Source organism: Chinchilla lanigera, unplaced genomic scaffold, assembly GCF_000276665.1.
Source record: "Chinchilla lanigera isolate Chin_1 unplaced genomic scaffold, ChiLan1.0 scaffold00014, whole genome shotgun sequence".
Lineage (NCBI taxonomy): Eukaryota > Metazoa > Chordata > Mammalia > Rodentia > Chinchillidae > Chinchilla > Chinchilla lanigera.
Genome location: NW_004955415.1, coordinates 12,274,392 through 12,294,318, shown reverse-complemented (window position 1 = coordinate 12,294,318; position 19,927 = coordinate 12,274,392). Strand labels below are relative to the sequence as shown.

Sequence of the window (19,927 nt, the reverse complement as noted above, 5' to 3'; positions counted from 1 at the left end):
GGGGCTCAGTACTAAGGGCAGAGGTCCAATAGTCCAGAAGCCTTGGCCAAGCAGGCAGGTGGGTGGAGCTGGTTTGGCCCCAGGTGTGGAGGTTGGGAGGACTGAAGCCAAAGATCAGACCTCTATAGACAGGGAACTCCTTCCTCTGGCAGGAGGTGGGTGCTACAGGCTCCTAATAGGCCTTTGGCTTGTCATGACCACAATGTGTTCGGTCATGTAAGGTCAGGACTCTGGGGATGACCAAAGTATCTGAGACTGTACTGGATAACCCCAGCACTCTGGGAGCCTGAGGCAGGAGGATTACCAGTTTGAGTCCAACCTGGGTAATTTAGATCCTGTCTCAAAACTAAAAATACTAGGCCAGGCATGGTGGTGCGCGCCTATAATCCCAGCACTTGGGAGGGTGAGGCAGAAGTATTGTTTTGAGTTTGAGGCCAGCCTGAACTGCATAGTGAAAAACGAAAAAAAAAAAAAAAAAAAAAAAAAAAAAAAAAAAAAAAGGACCAGGGACCAGCTCAGTGTGGAGACTCTGGGTTCAATCCTCAAAATAAGAACAAAAAAGTATCTGAGATGGCTGGCAAGTCCTTCCTGCTGAGGCAGATGGAAAGCCATAGCCTCTGCCTGGTGCCAGGTATGTCCTAGTGTGTAGGGAAAGAGTAGTAAAAGTCACAAGTTCCCACAACTCTAGGAGCTTTTACACAAAATATATCCGTGTCCCACCCTGCCCTTACTGAATCAGGATTACTTTGAAGCAACATTCAGAGATCTTGCTTCACACACTTTGTTGGAAAACCGAAGCACCTTATTTGATTGCCCCACCACCACCGCTGGATGGGTAGTAACAGCCCCATCTTATAACTGAGATTCGTGGAGGTCAAGTGACTTACTCAAGTTCACAGTAGATGATAGACTCTAACCCAAGCCAAATTTCAGTGTGGGTGCTTTAAATGGCTTGGCACTTGGATCTTGTAAAGCTGGACAACAGACAGTTGACATCTGCTGGGAAGAGGTAAGGGTGTGGTTCTTTCCCTTTTAGGGTCTTACACGTGGAGGAAATTCTTTGAGACTCCTCATCCTCAGCACCCTGTCATCCTCACCTACATTGTGTTCTGCCATCATGGTCCCTCTCCTCCCTTGATGATCTCTGCACCTCTACGTAGATTCCACTGTGTTTAAGAATACAATGGCTAAGGACTGGCCACCCCTCTGTTCTTCTTTACGGCAGTTCCAGAATGTTGCTCATGGCTCCACTTGCACTTGGAACGTTAGGCTTCTGGGTTCTGCACAAATCAGTCATCATGGGCCTCTGTGTGAGTCGCTGGCAGTCCTGGTCTTCCTTCTCCCCAGTGTAATCTGACATGCTCACACTCTCTGCTCCCTGGAGCAAACTTGAGAATTAATTACCAGCACACCCCAAACCAGCGAGGACATGGCTGTAGGAGTGCTCCTTGAGAGAGTGTGACAACACTCGCCCTGGAAGATTGGGACTGACTTTGTCATTAAGTAGCTGGCACCTTCAACGAGGTTGTGGGTAACAGCAGCTCAGCCCCTTGGGAGCCCTGGAGACTTAGTTGGCTCTGCTTGGAGACTGTGGGAGCTTGATCCCTCTGGGCTCTATCCCAGCCATTTTCTCTGTCCCAGACAGAGCAGCCTTGTTCTCTCCTCCTGAGTCACAGGCCATTGTCTGGCATGGAGTTCTGGGGGTGAGAAGTGTCCTGGGGCTTGGATGCCCTGCAAAGGCCCAGACTGGCATGACTCCTAAATTAATAATGTATTTAGCTGTGGGAAGATATCCTTGAGAGCCAAAGGCCGGAGGAGGTGTCCCTCTGAACGTGTCGCTGCACAACTTGGCACGAAAAGGGTTACCCAGAGCAGCAGCCATCTTGCTGCAAAGGATGCTTTGTTCCCAGCTGAGGGTCTGAATAATTTCATGCTGGGGCTGGTGGGATTCTCCTCTAAATGCCTCCTCTGCCGCTTTTGGAGGGCTTCTCCGCGCTCCTCCCTCCACTGCCACAAAAGATCTGTTCAGTCCCTGGCTCCAAAGCTCTGAGTCTGGAAACGGGGAGAAGAGGCCATTTCTTTAGCCACAGAATCTAGGTTTGCTCACTGTGACAGATAAAACATTATTTCCTTTTAGGCTCGGATACCTCAGACCCCTGAGTCCCGCAGGATTTTTGCGTTGTTTTGTTCTCCTGTTCTCTCTGAAGATGAGTGCATTCCTTGCATGCCTTCCATCCCAGGCCGTCCCCAGGGACTCAGGTGACATCCTGCCTCCTCTCAGTACTCAGCCCCTCTCCTTCTGTTTTCTCCACAGCAAGCCCCGCCCAACACGGACTGGCGTTTCTCTCAGGCCCAGAGACCAGGCACCAGCGGGTAGGTGACTGCTTCTCCAGCCCACCCTCTTCTCTGCGGCATTTTCGGCATTTTCTCAGAGATCAAGATGACGTGGGAGGAGATGGGTGGGAAGAGAGGGGGGAGGGCTCAGCACTGCTTCGAATGGCTCTTCCCTCAGTCTGAGATTTCGGGAAGGTTGTGCTGTACTGAGGGCTGGTACACAGACCCCAGGAGGAAGAGGCACTGCCCTGACTGTTTTGGAAGCTAAACACACACACTGCTCCTTCCTTCCCTTCTCCCCGCCACCTGCGTGTTTTCCTATCTCCTGAGGGCTGTACGGGACCAGAGGTGTCTGGATGGACAGGAGGCTTTTCATACCCATCCACTGCCAGCATGCCCCTGCTCCAAGTTGAGCCGGGCTCCAGCCTGACCTGGGGCTGGGCCAGAGGAACACAGGCCAAGAGGGGCTGCCGAAGGAGGCTGTCCACAGTCAGCCTTTGAGGAGGAGGAGGAAGGGAGAGGTGGGGCAGGACACTGGGGCAGCCGCAGGGAGTGCAGAGACAGCGCCCCAGGAGGTGAGGCTCCGGGGCGCAGAGCCACCCAGGGGAGGGCGGGGCAGGTCTCCCTTGTCTGGTGCCTGCTCCCGCTGCCCTCTGGCCTCCGCCTGTCCTGCCCTGTCTGCCGGCAGGACTTTCGCTCTGCCTCCTCTCCCTGCAGTCCGCCTGCGCCTCTGCCTCTCTCTTATCTCCGTGCTCCCCTCAGCCTCGATCCCACTTTGCGATGATCTCCGCCTCTCCCTCTCTTGTCTCTCTCAGGTTCTGTCTTTCTGCCGCATCTCCGTTCCCACCATTTGTGTCTGCTTGCCCTGATGGCCGCCTGCGATGGCGGCGCTGCTCCATAGATGTGGAAGGAGTGAATAAATGTGACTCTTCCTTAGGTCCAGTCTCAGGTCTCCTTTTCTGTCTCTGCCTCCCTAGCCTGGTCCTTGACCACTTTTCTGTCTCTCCTTGCATTATTTCCTCGTCTCTGTGTCCCCCTGCCTCATGACTCCTGCTCTCCTCTCTCCTCAGCCTTGCTGTGCCTGTGCTTGTCTCTTTCTCTGTCTCTGTTTCTGCTAAGTCTCCTTCCCTGCTACACTTTATCGTCTCTTTCCTCCTGTCCCTTCCTCTGAGCCCACCCCTCTCTCCTGTCTGTACTTGTGGCCTGGCTGGCACACACAGCCCCCTCTCCCTGCCCCCGCCACACTGAGCCTTTGATCTCTGTTCCCCTCCACTCACCCTCCCACCCCAGCTGCCCCAGCTGCTCATTTCAGTCCCCTACGAATTCCTGTGGAGACAGGAACCCCCTGCGGGGGCGGGGAACTCCAGCGGAAAGAGCTTTAGTGGGCCTGAGGGGAGCCGTGGGCGCTGGGCCAGGCCTCCCTGGTGGAAGCCCAGAGCTGGGAGGAGTCAGCCAAGGAGTCCCGGGTAGAGGCAGGGGCTCCTCTCGGCTTGGCTGGGCTCGGCTCGGCTCGGCTCGGCTCGGTTCGGCTCGGCTTGGCTCGGCTGGGCTCGATTCGGCGGCCTTCGAATGCTAAGATGCTAAGATGCTGGGCTTTGGGCTGCCGTTCTTCTCCCTCTCTTCCCCAAACAACTCCTCCCTGCCACGAGAACACAAGAGGCCTTGGTGTACCATGCAGATTCCAGCTCCTGGGCAGACCCAGTCCTGTTCTGGCATCAGGAATGCCACTCACTTCCTAGACGGGCCCCTAACAGGTAGCAAACCAGGAGACTGAGACTACGCTGGTGCTGATCCCTCCCTCCATCCCAGCTGTTTCTCTTCTCCTGCTGCCCTTGCCCCGCCTCCCCATAGCCACCCATTCAATCATTCATGGGTTCACCCATTCAGCAAATGTTTATTAAACATCTGCTATGAGCCAGGCCCTGTGCTTTAAAAGTGAACACACGGACAGGGTCCCTGAACTCATAGGTTTTGAGGCCAGCAGAGAAGAGAAAATTGACAACAAATCGTACACACACACACATCTAGTTACAAATCATAGAAAGTAACAGAAGAGAGGGTGAGGTGAGTATAATGAGGGGGTCAGGGAGGCTAGTAGGAGGTGACGTTTGAGCCGCAGCCATGAGAAGCACTGGGGAATTTGTATGCCCTCTGCCCATCTCCAGCCCACGTCCTGGACCTGAGAACCCCACCAGTTACTCCCCATGCACCCCGCAGAGTGAGCACCTTACTCTGCTTCAAATCCCTTCTCATCAGTGAGAGGCTTAGCAGCCTAGAATTTATGGGGAGCTCTTGGGGAGATGGAGAGAAGGCCCAGGAGCTCTCTCATCCTTAATTAACTTGCCAAGGATGAGCAGAACATTTCTGATTCAGCTCCAAAGCAGCCAAGATAAAACAACTGTTAGGGGTTCATCCACCAAGTTCCCTCCTTTACTCAGTAATCACTGAGCACCTTCTGTAGACCAGGCAGGGTGCCAGGTGTGTGAGAGATCAGACATGGCCTGAAGTATGCTCTCAGGCCATGCTCTCGAGGAGTATGCAGTGTGTTGAGAGAGACAGATATTAACCAAATAAGCACAAAACATAAATGTAGGGTAAACATTTATAACAAGTGCTTTTACTTTGTGGTAAAAGCTTATAAAATGGATTTGACCTAGCCAGGAAAGAGGACACCCTGGAGGGAATGAGGCCTGAAGGGTGAATATGAATTAACCAACTGGAGGCAAGTGAAGAGCCCTCTATGTGGAGGGAGGAACATATGCAAAGGTCCTGGGGTGAGGCCTCTTGGGATTAACAGAATGGCAGGGAGTTTTCTCTTTGCTTCCATTCTGATGAGCAGATGAGAGTGAGGGGAGAGTTCTGTCATCCAATCTAACTGTGGTTCCAGCCCCCCACTGCCGTCCTGGCCCACTATCTTGCCTACTGCCCTGTAGCCCACCTTGTGCAACCCATCGAGTCAGATACACCGGGTGTGCAGCAGGGCCAGTGTTAGGGTTTGTGGTGAATCCAGTTCAAGCCAACACTAGGACATGCTGATAGAAAAAGAAAAGACTCACATTCTCAAGTCCTTGCCCGCCTTTGACTCCTCCTTACTACTATCCCTTCTCAGGTCATCCCTTTGGTGTTTTATTTTGTTTTGTTCTTGTGTTTTTGAGACAGAGTGTTGGTTGCTATGTAGTTCAGGCTGGCCTTGAACTCACTGTGTAGCCCAGGCTGGCCTTAAATTAAACTCATGGTGACCCTCCTGCCTCAGCCTCTGGAGTACCAGGGTTATAGGCGTGCACCACCAAACCCAGCTCATCCTTTTGGCTTCTGATCCTGACAGCTGTTGTCCCAAGCTCAGAGCCCAGGCCAGCATCTCTCGCTTCTGGGCTGCAGCCTGGGCCCACCCTGCCCGTGCTGCTGTTCTTCCCCTCAGCCAGGAGAGGCGCTGGCAGGCTCTTTGGCCTCTGTCCCTACGCTGTCCCTTTGGCAGCTCCAAATGGGCTTCAGTTTGCCAGTGCTGGATCCCTTTGCGTCCCTCCTCCTCTGAGATGCATCTTCCCCGCTCCTGCCCCAGAAGGGTCATTCACCAAAGAGTGGCTTAAATTTTCTGCTTATACAATGTTACATGCTTATTATAGAAACATGAGAAAGAGAAAAAAATTAAAAGAGAAATAACCTGTCATTTTATAATCTGGTCAGAAACTGTACTAACTTTTTAATATTAAAAACTTCAGCTCTGGGGCTGGGGATTTAGCTCAGTGGCACAGCGCTTGCCTGGCAAGCGCGATGTCGTGAGTTCGACTCCTGGTACCGGAAAAAAACAAAAAAATAAAAAAATAAAAACTTCAGATCTATACAAAGTAGAGAGAGGTGGTGTGGTGAACCTCTGTGGAACCATTGCCCTATCTTGTGTCACCTTATCCACTCCTTCATACCCCACTTGGCTTTTTTTAAAGCAAACTCAGATATCATATAATTTAATTTGTATTTTCGCTATCTTTATGAATTTTTTTATTTTTTACACAGGGTCTACCTATATATTTCAGGCTGCTCTTAGACACATTATGTATTCCAGGCTGGCTTTGAACTCATGGCAGTCCTCCTGCCTCAGCTTCCAGGGTGCTGGGATTATAGGCATGTGCCAAAACATCTGGCCTTAGATGAATTCTTTCTTAATATCCACACTGTCTTTTTGATTGAGGTTCTCTTAAGATTCTGTAACCTTTTTATTTCATTTATTTGTTTATTGTCTTTTTGAGACAGGGTCTCGCTATGCAGTTCAGACTTGCCTTGAGCTCACTTTGTAGCCCAGGCTGGTCTCAATATTGATACAGTCTTCCTGCCTCAGCCTCCCAAATGCTGGGATTACAGGCATGCACCACCACACTTGGCTGTCTAACCCTTTTAATGTAAAAGTTTTTCTTCTTATTTATTGAATCATTAACATTTTTATATGTATCTTTTCAAATGTTTTTGTGTAATCAAAAAATGCATGCAAGCTTCTTTTCTAAAATCTAATTCATTTACATTGTCATAAGCTTGTTTTACTTGGAATATCAAGAATTTTCAGCTGGGTGTGGTGGCGCACGCTTGTAATCCCAGCACTCAGAAAGCTGAGACAGGAGGATCCCTATAAGTTCAAGGCCAGCCTGTGCTACAAACTGAATTCAAGGCCAGCCTAAACTGCATAATGAAACCCGTCTCAAAAAGATAAAAAGAAAAACAAAACAAAAAAAATTTCGTTTCCAGTCATCTGGTATGTTTCTTACCAATTTAAAAAAAAAAATAGTAATTGAGGTCATCCTGCCCATCAGGATTGTAACCTATTTTTTCTTCTTTGAAATATATCAGAATTTTTCCATGTCAATAAAAATTTTTCAAAAATGATTTAATTATTATACCATAGCCTCTCATGTGGACATATACATATATTTTTAGATGCTAATAAGCTCTTACTATGTTAAGAAGATACATATGTTGGCCTGGTGTGGTGGCACAAGCCTGTAATGCCAGCACTTGAGAGGCTGAAGCAGGAGGATTGCCACAAGTTCCAGACTAGCCTGGACTACCCAGAGTTCAAGGCCAGCCTGAACTATATAGCGAGACCCTGTCTCAAAAAACTAAAAAGATACATGTGTATTTATATTTAACACAGTTACACCCAGACTGTTATCAAGATGACTTTCCCAGATTTCTCACTTTTTTTGAGCATGATGCAGACAGAATATTTTATTATAGCTCAGCCAATAACATTCTTCTCTCTTTCTCTTTCTCTCTCTCTCTCTCACACACACACACACACAAACACACAAAACACCAAAATATAAACTCTTTACTGCAAGAAGTGTTTCTAACATCCCTTAAATCTTAGGGCCTACTGTGGGCATTGGCACATAGTAGGTGCTTAGGAAGTGGTGAATGGTGCCTTTACTTTGCACTCTTCCCCAGAAGAGGCCGCTGCATCTGCTGCTGGGGCTCCAGGGCTTCCTTGTTGAAGCCCAGCATGTTGTTGGATGTAAGGTCACAGGCTTTGGAGGCAGAGGAGGCCTACTTTAAGGCTGCAGCTCAGCCACTTGCCAGCTGTGTGACTTTGGGGTCCCTGAGTCCTGATTTCAACTGCAGGAAAACAAGGATAGTCATAACCCTTATCTGCAGGGTAGGACTGAGGATGAAATAGGAGATAAATATATACTTCAGTTGACCCAGTACTCGGAGAACAGTGAAGGGCTAAAAAAGAAGTCTCTGCTCATCTCTTGCCCAGCTTCAGAGGGCTGGCAGCCTGCCCATCCTGTCCCAAACTTCTCCTTGAGGCCCAGCCCATCATATTTCCAGGCCACCCTTCCAGTCGCCTTACCCCTCAATGCCACTATTCATCACCGCCGATGTCCTCCTAACCTGCGCTGCTGCTCCCGGGGGCCTCCCCCAACAGCCCAAAGCTGTCCCTCCTCCCTCTACTCTCCCCATGTTACCCCATTACATCCACCCTGGGCCTCAGCCCACCTGCCCGAGAGCTCAGTCAGGCTAGAAGTGAGGACTCCCAGGTCCTCTGGAGACAGAAGCAGCTGAAGCCCCATCTCTGGGCTCCTGCCCTCCCAGGGAAACCCCCACCCTGGGTCCTTTCACAGGAGCAAGAGTGATGGTTAAATACATAAATCCCATCCTGGCAAACCCCTGGTGAACACCTCAGTGGCTTCCCAGACCCCTGAGGATGAGCGTCCAGACTCCCTGGCCTGTGGCAGCCACATACTCTCGTAGTCCTCTGAGCTCACCGCGCCCCTTCTACCAAGTGACTCAGGCCAGAAGGAGTCTTCCCTCTGCCTGTTCAGGTCTCACAACACTCCACTCTTCTAACCTATCGGAAAGCTGAAAGAATTGTATGATGGACATCAGACAGCTTCACTTCAACTGTTAAAAGTTTGCACCTTTGTCTTTATGCTTGCACGCACACACACGCACACACTCATGCACACATGCACACATCATTTTTCTTAACCATTTGAACATGAGTTGCAGAAGTTGTAGCACTTGACACTTTAGTGCAAATCCCCTAGGACACCTATATAACCACAAAAAAATGATCACACTTGAGGAATTTAACATCAATGCCATAATTTATAGTCCACTAGCCGATTTACATAAATGTTCCCAAAATATCCTTTTAACCTGCTTGTTTTTCAATGCACGATCTAGTGAGTATGAATTGCATTTTGTTGCCTTGCCTCTTCCTTCTTTATTATTATTGTTATTATTATTATTTTGGTTTTTTGAGATAAGTTCTCACTATGTAGCTCAGGCTGGCCTTGAACTCATTATGTAGCCTAGGCTAGCCTCACACAGTGATCCTCCTGCCTCAGCCTCCTAAATGCTGGAATTCTAGGGGTGCTGCCACCACACCTGGCTTTTTTCTTCTCCTTAATCTAGAACACTCTTTTTATTTATTTGTTTGTTTGTTTGTTTGTTTTCTGGTACCAGGAATTGAACTTACGACCTCGCACTTGCCAGGCAGGCATTGTGCCACTGAGCTAAATCCCCAGTGCCCTCTCTCTACTTTTTAAAAGAATGATATAGACATTTTTAAATAGTCCAAATCAGTTGTCTTTTAAAATGGACTTGCTGATTATTTTTCTCCTGGTCAGATTCTGGTGGAACAGTCTTGGTAGGTGTCTTGGTTACTTTTTTCTTGTTACTGGGACAAAATACCTGATGCCCAAAATTAAGGAAGGAAAGGTTTATTTCGCTTACAGTTTGTGGAGGTTTTAGTCCATACTTGGCAGATTACAAGGCAGAGTCGCACATGGCAGAGAGCTACAGCTCATGGTGACAGAACACAGCAAAGCAACAACACACACAAGGGAGGAAATGGCCAGAAGCACCCTCTTTCTCTCCCTTACATATGCAAACTATTCACCCCAGGGTGGGTGTAGCTCTCACACCGGTAATCAATCAAACTCTAAAAGCCTGCCCCATGGCTGCATGAGGCTTTGGGGGGGACACCCAGACACAAACCATAACAGTAGGAACAACCCATAAGCAATGTTATATATTTCCCACATCAGTCTGTCACATCAGCAATGTTCAGTTTGTTCACTTGGTGAAGTACTGTTCCAAAATCTCTCCATTATAAGGGTTTTTGTGGCTGTTTATTTATTTATTTTTTGCACTGTTGGGGAATTGAACCCAGAACCTCATGTATACTAGGCATGTGCTCTGCCACAAAGCTACAGCCCCAGCCCAGCATTTTTTGTTTGTTTGGAGACTAAGCTTCACCATGTTGTCCACACTAGCCTTGAATCCTGGACTCAAGAGATCCTCCCGCCTCAAGTCTTCCAAGTCGCTGGGACTACAGGTGCAAACCACTGTGGTCAGCTTTGTAAAGACATTTTAAAGTATTTGTGGTTGATGAGCAATCTGTGCGTGTACTTTGCGATGTGGAGCAACACTTCATCCAGTGTTAGTAATTTAATATTCACTGGTGACCCTAGCTTGACTCTGTCTTCACATCAGTGGTTACCAAGTGGTGATTTTCAGTCGTTCCTCCCACATTTTATTTAGATGCCATTCACCTGCAAGTCACCTGGATAATTTGCTCAGATTTAAACTTGCTCCCCTTGCCCTGGAGGAGCCTAGACCAGGTGAGCTTCCTCACCCCAGTTAGGTCAGGATTTTCCTTATGCGTCAGTCGTGTCCTGCTCTTTGCCTCCATTGCAACCTGTCACAGTTAAAGCAATTAAGCAATTAAATGATTGCTCGTGTTTTAAGTCAGCCTTGATGTGCATTGCCAAGAGGACTCTTTCTGCCCTGTATGCACCCGCAACCTTGCCCGCAGCACACTGTCGGTCATAGTAACTGCGCGGTAAATCTTTGTTGAATATGTCGGTGCAGAATTCCAACTCTTCCCACTCTCAGGAGGGAGGAACGGATTTCTTGCTTTCCCCTCCAACCTTCATTTTGTGTTTGCTGTGACAGTGTGGTGGTGACACACCATGGCTGTATGCTTTGTTCTGAGCTTTAGCCTGGGTCCATCTACCTGGGAGTGGAGAAACCATAAGCAGAGACAGACCCTGCACAGTGTAAAGAAGTTCTTGGCCCTGCTCATCTACCATGACACACACACCACCACACCACAGACCTTGCCTTCAAGGCCTGCCCTGAAACCCTTCCGTCACAGGGACTCAGCTCTCTCCCCTGCCTCCTTACATCCACTCGGACAGCTATTTATTGAGGAAATTCTCTGAGCCAGGTGGTGCCAATGGGTTGCTAACAGGCAGGTTGCATGTGTGAGCCAGGCTGCTTCCCTCCTGCAAAGTGAAATAAATTGATCCTTAAAGATAAAAAAGAAATCATAGAAATGATCATGGTGGGAAAAAATCTAAATTTACTTGGAATTCCTTAGGGTTCTTTTATAGTCATGCTTTTTCAATGCACAGAGCTTCTCAATCCTAATTAAGTCCAGGTACCATCTTGTACATCAGATGCCTCAGTACGAAATGGGCACAATTGTCCCTGCCTCACACAAGTCACTGAGGTGGAGGAGCGGACAGTACAGTCAACAGGGTGACTATGGCACCACCCAAGCCAGCCAGTGTGCGCTTACAGACCCCCCTGGACAAATTTTACATCCCCAAGGCCAAGGCTTCGGGGATGAGGTTCTAGGGATCAGCAGCTGCCCCTGATTTCCATTAACAAAGCGTCAGGGAAGGGCTTTGGGAAAGCTTTGATGAAAGAAGGCTTGAGACTGGAGCTAGGAGTGGATCATCTCATGAAATAGGAGAAGCAGATTCTGTGTCAGATTTGAGTTATTATTTCCTTCTCCCTGCTGCAGGGTTGCTTGGGGGCTCCTGCATCTTCCCTTAAATTCTCTGGTCCCCACCCCTTTCCCTAGGTCTGAGACATACTCTAAGCTTTCCCCTGTCCTCTGAGAGAGTCTAATGTCCCTTTCTGTGACAGCAAACCATGTTCTCTCATGAGGGGCAGGGAATGCAGTTTATCAGCTGGCTTGGGGGACTAAAGGACTGTGACTTTGCTCAGAGAGGCAGGTTTCCAGCGTGAGGTCACATGGACCACTAGATTTGGGGACCTTGGGAAGAAGGTAAGAGGGACGAAAGCCAGCCTGGGCTGGGACCCTGCTCACCATCCCACTCTCTCCTCAGCTCCCAAAATGGCGATGAAACCGGCACCTGGCCCAACAACCAGTTTGACACAGAGATGCTGCAGGCCATGATCTTGGCCTCTGCCAGCGGTAAGTGGCACCCACGGTATGGTGGGGTTGGAGGTGTGGGGCTTGGGTGCCTCCCTTGGCTGCTGCACCCAGAGACTGGATATCAAAGGGCACAGTTTCTCTGAATCTCGAAGCTGCCGAAAGGACCCACGATTCCAGGATATAGACCCAGGTTAAAGAACAGCAAAGGAAGGCTGGGGATATAGCTCAGTGACACAGTACCTGTTTGGCAAGCACAAGGTCCTGAGTTCGATTCCCGATACAAAAAAAAGAACAGCAGAGGAATTGGGGGTCCTGCGGTGCCCAGCAGAAGTGAACAAGTGACAATCTGTTGAGGTGTGGGGGTGGTGGCTGCAAATCTAGCTCTGGAGGGAATAGCATAGGGCAGGTCCTAGCTCTGCCACTTACCCCCGCCCCTTGTGACTTGGATCGCTTTGCTCAGTTTTTCTAAACCTCAGTTTCCTCAGTCAAGGAAGTGGCGACAGCAGCCCCAAAGAGTTTTTGGGAAGACTGAGGAACAGGCTACCATAAAGCACAGAGTTCCGGCCTGGCACCTGAAAGTCCTCAGTCAGTGAAAGTAGGTATGGATGGCCCCAAGAGATGAAAGACTCCTTGTTTTGCTGCCCTCACCTCCAGAACAGGGCTTTGGTTTTCTCACAGGGCTAGCAAAGAGCTCCACATGCGATAGGGATTCAGCCAGTGGTGGCTGTCCCTGAAAAGTCACACTGGTCCTGAACAGCGGAAGCAGAATAATAACATTAGAACTTAAGAGCACAGGTTTTGGAGGCAGGCCAGTCTGGATTCGAATCCTGCTGCCGCCACTCAGCTGTTATTAAGCCCCTCTGGGCCCCAGCTTCACCTAGGAAATGGACACATTAGTAGACTTCATTGTGATATCGTGCGGACCAAATATAAGGCCTTCAGCAGAGGATTGGCGGAGAGCAGAGCACATAATTGACTGAACATTATATTTACTGACCGATAGGGATAAAAGGCAGAATTAGAATAATGCCTATTAATAAGCATTAGCTTCTGGAGCAACAAACTGTGGGCTCCTAGGGAGCCTGGCAGAGGGTTAAGGCTCTGGCCTTGTGTAGCGCACTGAGCCCAGCCATCCAGCACAACTAGAGGGCCGGTGGTGGAGAACGGTCAGTCACAGTGCCACAGTCATCATGCCGGGGTACGTGCTAGATACACCTTGTGAGATGCCAGTTGCCCCAAAAGCCCCAGTTTTGCGCTCTGATTCTCACCCACCTCTGCTCCCAAGTCTGTGCCCTTCCTACTACAGGTGACTGTGTCTGCATTTAGATCCAGCTCCTTTTCCCTTTTAGCCAATTAGAGCGAGAAGCTGAACTCCTAATGCTCCAGATTCTCTCAGATTTAGGCTGCCAAATAAAATACAGGATGCCCTGTGAAATTTGAATTTCAGATGCTCAAGTGTTACTGTAGCCTAAGTAAATTTCAAATGCTGCATGAGAGCGACTACACTAAAAACTTTTTGTGCACCTAAAATTCGCATATAACCGGACACCCTGCATTTTTATTTACTCCCATCTGGCAACCCTACCCGAAATGTCTGTGGGGTTTTGTGGGGCCAGGCGGTGGCTGATGACAGGTGGTCGGGCCGCCAGCCCTCTGGGGCAGAGCTGTCCCGGGTCTGATGGGGCTGTCTTCCCAGAGAGGCCGGATACTGGTTATGACAGAGGCAGGCAGCAGGGCCTGGGGAGATGCCAGACCCAGCTCTTGAGGGAAGTAAATAGGTCTATTTAGCTGTTGTGGCCTTAAACCCTAAGGCCAGAAAAAGGCTTTTTAGCCTAAATCCAGATGTTAAAAACAGACGTGGAAGCAGTATTTATGGCCTAAACGCCTCCCTGAAGGTCTCCCTGGAGCAGGGCCCAGGCAGGACACGCCGCTGTTGGGGCTCCACCCTGCCCTCCAGCCACCCCTCTGGCCCACGAGGGGCCTGGCCCCCGGCCACCCTTGGGCCCTAGGGAGTGGACTCGGGGTGGAGGTGGCAGGGTCAGGCCCTCCTCTCACTTTCACGGTCACTTCCTAGCACTAGAACCAGAGAGGTTTCTGGAGTTCAGCCCAGCCAGGCCTGTGGGGCTGCTGAGGGCAGCTAAGAGGGCCCTCGGAAGGCTTTTTAAATAAACACTTGGAGGAGGTGTGCTCTCCAGGAAGCTGCGGTTTGCAGCTGACCGGCTCTGGTCTAGCTCCTCAAGCCTTCCTGGCCACTCCCGAGTGTTTGCCCCAGCCCTGGGCTTGTCTGGGGGGAAGTTGGGGTGACCATGGGGCTGATACAGGAGGGAGACAAGCTTACCTCCTCCAGCCAGAAGATGGTTTCTCGCTGCTTTTCTAAATAGACTTAGAGACTTGGACTTAGCGAAAATCCTGGTCCTTGCCCAGAGTGGGTCTTGTGGGGGTGCGTCGGGTGGGGGGGGATATAGAGGGAGTGGCTGCTGGAGAACTGATTGTATAGCACGCGAAAGCCAGTGACCCAACTTCTTCCCCTCAAATCATAGATGTGGAAACATGCCTCAGTGCCCAGGGCCTGGGCCAAGATCACAGAGCTCCTTAATGGCAGAGCTGGCCAAACAGAGGTCCAGGGTCAGTCTCTGTCGGTTACACCTTGGATACCCTGCATTCTCCGTCTTCTCTTCCTCTCTACCCACCCCAATTTTGTGGAACCCCACAAGGTGGGCGGGAGTTTGCTTTGTCATTTTCATCCATTCTGGGTGCTTCTCAGAGATCTTGGGTATGTGGAGGATGTGGGAGGACCTGACTTCTATCTTTAAATTCAGCTTCCCTTCTCCTGGTTTCTTTCTCTGCATTCCTCTCTCTCTCTCTCTCTCTCTCTCTCTCTCTCTCTCTCTCACACACACACACACACACACACACACACACACACACTCCAGGCTCCCCTCCAGCCCCTAAATCACTCTGCAATTCGGGCTCTTTGAAACCAGATCTGAGCCTTCTCCTCCTTCCCTTCCCAGGCTCAAGGAGGCTGGAGGTGGCAGGAGCTGGAGGGGAGGGGAGGAGCAGCCGCCAAGGACTGGGCTTCTCCTGGAGTTAATTAGGGAAAACAGGGAAATGTCAAGACCATGAAAAGGCTGGGGGAGGGGCGGCCAGGGGAAGGAGGGAGGAGGTGGGCAGCTGCTCCCTCTCCCTGGCTCCCTTCCCCTCCCCTAGGAGGCCACAGCTGCGAGGATTTCGGATTTGAGGCTGTAGAAGCCCGAGCGCTAGAGGCATATTTCTGCTCTCTTCTCTTCTGCCCTCCCCCTCCAACCGCGGCACTGAGAGTTATTTCCTGTCTATTTCTCAATCCCTGGTTAGTATCCCAGGATTACGCAGCTTCTCCAGCCTTAGTCACCCTCTCCTACCCTTTCCAGGGTCCAGGGCGGGGGCAGAGGGAGACTGGGGACGCAGGCTCTTCTGCCAGCTGGAGAGGGGTTGGGCTGGGCATGCCTGATGCTTTAACTCCTTCTCTGCCACAACGGAGTCTGGGGCCTCCAGCTGAGAGCCCAGAGTCAAATTCCTGTTTCCCCCAGTATCCCTCACCCAGACAGGGATGGCGTGGGGTAAAGAGGATGACACATTAGACAACGATGAAGATGACAGTCTCTGCACACTGGGGAAGCACTGACTGGTTCAGTCCCTCCAAAGGCCCTTCAGGGCTACTTCTGTGCCCCAGCCTTTGTTGTGCATACAAGTCAAGTTGCTGGAGATCTTGTTAGGAGGCAGATTTTGAGAATTTGCCCTTTAAAGTAGTTCCCAGGTGATGCTAAGCGAGGGCCAGACTTTGTACATCTCTGAGCCCGCTCCTTCTGTTCAGTGGATCGTTGGGCTAGAGATGCTTTCTGATCTTACCTAGCTTGGACACTGAGCCTCTACCTGCACTGCACTTACGGAGTCTGGTCCCTGGAATCATCATCTTAGGCTCCTAGTGTTAGATCAAAGAAGACCCACGATGAAACAAAAAATATAACCAGCTTCGAGGAAGTTTAAAATGGAAGTTTACTGCCTCCAACAACCATACACCTGAATCTAGGAGTCCTCCCTGGCCAACGGTGGTTAGGGTTATACACAGGTGGTCCGGATTTAGGAGATGTGGGTACCAGTGATTGGAAAGAAGGGATCAGAGTAGGGTCACCTGACAGGTTAAGCTAAGTTGTATTTCTTTTTCTTTTTTTTTTGAGATAGGGTCTTGCTATGCAGTTCAGGCTGTTTTTGAACTCACTATGTAGCCCAGGCTGCCCTTGAACTGGTGCCAGTCATTCTGCCTCAGCCTCCCAAGTGCTGGGACTACAGCCATGTGCCCCCACACTGGCTAGTTCTGTTTTTCTGTTTCCTTTTCCCCTCAGTGGCACCAACTGGTCAGGGTTAAGTTAAGTTTAACTTTCCTAAGTTGGGTTTCTACTTTTCAGAATTGACATTGCCTGTATGCCAGGAAGGGGGTACTACATTCTCTTCTCACACCCAAAGTATCACAAATCCCCATTTCCTCCCTGTATCCTTTGCCCTCAGAGTAGGGATAAGGTCTAAGCTGGTGTAGGTGGTACAGGAGAGTAGTTCTGCCCTCCAGCAGGCACCAAGGTACGCTTGGGCCCAAGTCTTTCGATAACATACTCTCTGGGATCTGCCTTCTCTTGGCCTTGGTTCTGTCATCTGTAAAATGAAGAGCTTCCACATGCTTCACGGGATGTTGTGTTGAGGTTAAAAGTGACCAGGCATGTGAGGCCTCTAGCAAAGTGCTTGGCTTAGAGTGGGCAGTCAAATGCTCCCAGAAAATGGATGCTTGGAGAGTATCCAATACCCCGTCCCACCCCACTAGCAGACTACTGAATTGTACTCTGTGCCGGGCACTGGTTGGAAAAGGAAAGGCATAAACAAACCATGGCCTAGCACAGAAGCCAGAGGCTCCTTTTCCAAGGATTGAGAAGAGCGAGGATTTGGGAGCCAGGGTCTTGGCTTTGAGAAGTACTAGCTAGCATTTATTTGGCGCCTACCACATACCAGGCACTATTTTAAGTACTTTACATACATGTCCGTGTCTCACTTTCACTCAAACAGGAACCAGAGGTGGTGAGTATTGTCGTTCCTGTTTTGCAGATCAGAAAAAGATAGCTAGGAATCAAACCTAGGCTTTCGCCCTCTTAACCTCTGCCCTCAGCTCCTTGCAGATACATGGAGGCTCTCTGGGTGACCACTGTATTCCCAGTGCTCAGCGTGGTCAGGGTCCACAGAGCTCTATGGACATTCAGGACCTGCTTGTGGTGGAAAAGTCATGGCCCCCACTCTGATGATCTGATCTTCCTGTCTTTGCAGAAGCTGCTGATGGGAGTTCCACCCTGGGAGGGGGAGCTGGCACCATGGGCCTGAGTGCCCGCTACGGACCCCAGTTCACCCTGCAGCATGTGCCTGACTACCGCCAGAACGTGTACATCCCGGGCAGCAATGCCACGCTGACCAATGCAGCTGGCAAGCGGGATGGCAAAGCCCCAGCAGGTGGCAATGGAAACAAGAAGAAGTCTGGGAAGAAGGAAAAGAAGTAATGTGGAGGCCAGGCCTAGAGCCACAGAGCAGCCTCTCCCCCCAATCAGCTTCTCCTTACCTGTACCCAGGCCTCACTTCCAGGATTCTGGTAGGGGCCAAGGCCATGCTCCCCTTGAGAAACAGAAACAAGTGCCCAGAGTCAACACCCCCTGCCTCCCCCCAGGGGGTTGAATATGCAAAGGGAGTTCTGCTGGGAACCCCCATCCAATCAATTGCTGTACCCCTGGGGGTAGTGGGGTTAGTGTAGACATAAGAACCATTGTCACACTCCCTTTAGTTACAGCTGAACTCCTTCATCTTCCAAATCAATCAGGCCCATCCATCCCCTGGCTCTCTGCTCCCCTACCCCACCCCACTCCTTCAGATTTCCTCTCTTGAGTAAGGTGGTTGGGGTGTTGAGGTACCAGGTGACCTAAAAAGACTCATCATTCTGAAGAGTTGGAAGAGCATCATGACCTCTTGGTCTCCCCTTCAGCTCTCAATCTTCCCCCAAAGCATGCTTTGGTGCCAATCCTTTCGCCTCCTTCTAGAGCCTGCAACCAGTGCTCAAGTTTTGGGGGGAAAGGTCACCATCCATCCCCATGGTACTGATGCTTGCTGGATTTGGGGAGGGCATTTTGCTGCCAAGCCTCTTCCCAACGCCCTGGGGACCAGTCTTTTGTTTTGTTTTTCATTGTTTGATGTTCCCGCTGCATGCTGTGTTCTCTACCCCTCCTCAAGAGACTCCATTGCATGTTGTGAGATGGTAGGGGTGGTAAGATACAGAAGGAAAGTATGTGCGTGTGTATGTGTATGGATGGGGGAGGATGGACAAAGCTTGGCCCATCAGTTAGTTAACAGAGTCTTGCAGGAGCCTCTGTATATCCCCAGGGTACTGGCCAGATCCCCGAATTCCAGCCGCAAACCAAGCAGTAGGCTGGACCTTCACCACACACATGCAGGCTAAAGGCTTCAATCTATAGGCTTCAGCCCAGGCAGCCAGCTTTGGGTTGAGCTACCAGGACCAATGGGTTTAAACTGGCATTTCAGTGCAAGGACGCTCTGAGCGGGGTTTAGGAGCAGGTGCCCTCGAGAGGTCAGAAGGGCTGGCCTCTGTGGGTGCTGGGTACTCCAGAGGTGCCACATGTAGAAGGACTGGAGGAGCCCCAGCAGGAAAGGAGGACCAGCTAGGCCATTCTCGGTCCTCGGGTTGAGAGGCAAGGAGCTAGATCAGGGACCGAGTGGGCAGAAAGTCTCAGCCCATGAAGGGGCTTCTCCACAGGTCCCTGCACTCCTCAAGCCTCAGCCCTTCACCTTGCCAGGTGCCATTTCTTCTCTGTGAAGGCCACTGCCCAAGCCCCCAGTCCGCCCCCTAGTGGCCAGAGCCTGGTAAAAGTCCCCCAGTGCCTCCTTGTGCATAGACCTTCCTCTGCCCTCCCCTTCTGTCCCTGCGGTCCTGTTTGTCCGGCGGGGTTGCAGGAGAACCCCACCCAGCCCTTCAGTAGTGTAGAGCCCCCTGGCTGGTGTAGAGTAGCCAATAGTGTAGTGCGGTGTGCTTTCACGTGATGGCGAGTGGGCAGCGGGGCGGGCTGGCGCCGCCGGCCGCCCATGAATCTGCCTGCAGCGGCCCGTGCTGTGTTCGTGCTGTGTCCACGCGCTGCGGCGACCCCTCCCCGATACTGACTCCTTCTATAAGCGCTTCTCTCCGCATAGTCACGTAGCTCCCACCCCACCTCTTCCTGTATCTCACGCAAGTTTTATACTCTAATATTTATATGGCTTTTTTTCTTCGAAAAAATAATAAAAAGGTTTCTTCTGAAAGGTTGGACGTTTCTGTTTAAGAGCTGGAGTTCCTGGTATGTGTGAGTGAAATGCGCTGAGGTGGATGCTGGAGGAGTGGAACTAGCGGCCGCTGTTTGCGTCTTGGTTTTGTGTCACTGAGCATCTACCTGTGTGTGCGTCTGTCTGTCTGTCCAGTATGGCTGTGCACGCTCGCTCGCGCTGTGCTGTGGCTGCGATGGGCTGTCACCGTGCTTGCGGATCTGCCCTGTGGCGTGCGGTCGGCCCGCGGGTCTGTTGTGGGGGTGGGGAGTTTGAGTGTGGCGTCTCCGCGTGTAATTGGTGCGCAGATGCGTGCTTGCTGCTCTCCCTGTTGGATCCCAGGCGCCAGTCTCCAGGCAGAAGAGGAGGCAGGAGCGGGCAAAGCGGGCAGGCAGCCCTGGCTGGGCGCCGGGACCCCCTCCTTCCGCCCTTGCCCGCTCAGCTCACCTCCCCCAGAGCCCAGGTGGGGGCTCCCTCGCGAGAGTGTATTCCCGCCTCCGTCCACTCAGGCTGCTTAGAGGCTTCGAGACCGCC

At 50.9% G+C, this 19,927-nt stretch overlaps 1 protein-coding gene across 21 annotated transcripts in view; it reads left to right on the top strand.

Moving 5' to 3' along the window:
- LOC102028960 (protocadherin gamma-C4) overlaps nucleotides 1–19,397 on the top strand; it is a 169,872-nt gene extending 150,475 nt beyond the window's left edge. For 19 of the 21 annotated variants that reach the window (XM_013512159.1, XM_013512146.1, XM_013512147.1 and 16 more), the window contains 3 exons: nucleotides 2,315–2,373; nucleotides 11,970–12,058; nucleotides 17,366–19,397. In XM_013512159.1, coding sequence (XP_013367613.1) covers nucleotides 2,315–2,373; nucleotides 11,970–12,058; nucleotides 17,366–17,592 — 375 coding nt within the window. In that variant the 3' untranslated portion in view covers nucleotides 17,593–19,397. The remainder of the gene's footprint in view (nucleotides 1–2,314; nucleotides 2,374–11,969; nucleotides 12,059–17,365) is intronic. The other 2 variants (XM_013512155.1, XM_013512154.1) reach the window with 1 other exon arrangement.
- The last annotated feature ends 530 nt before the right edge of the window (nucleotides 19,398–19,927 follow it).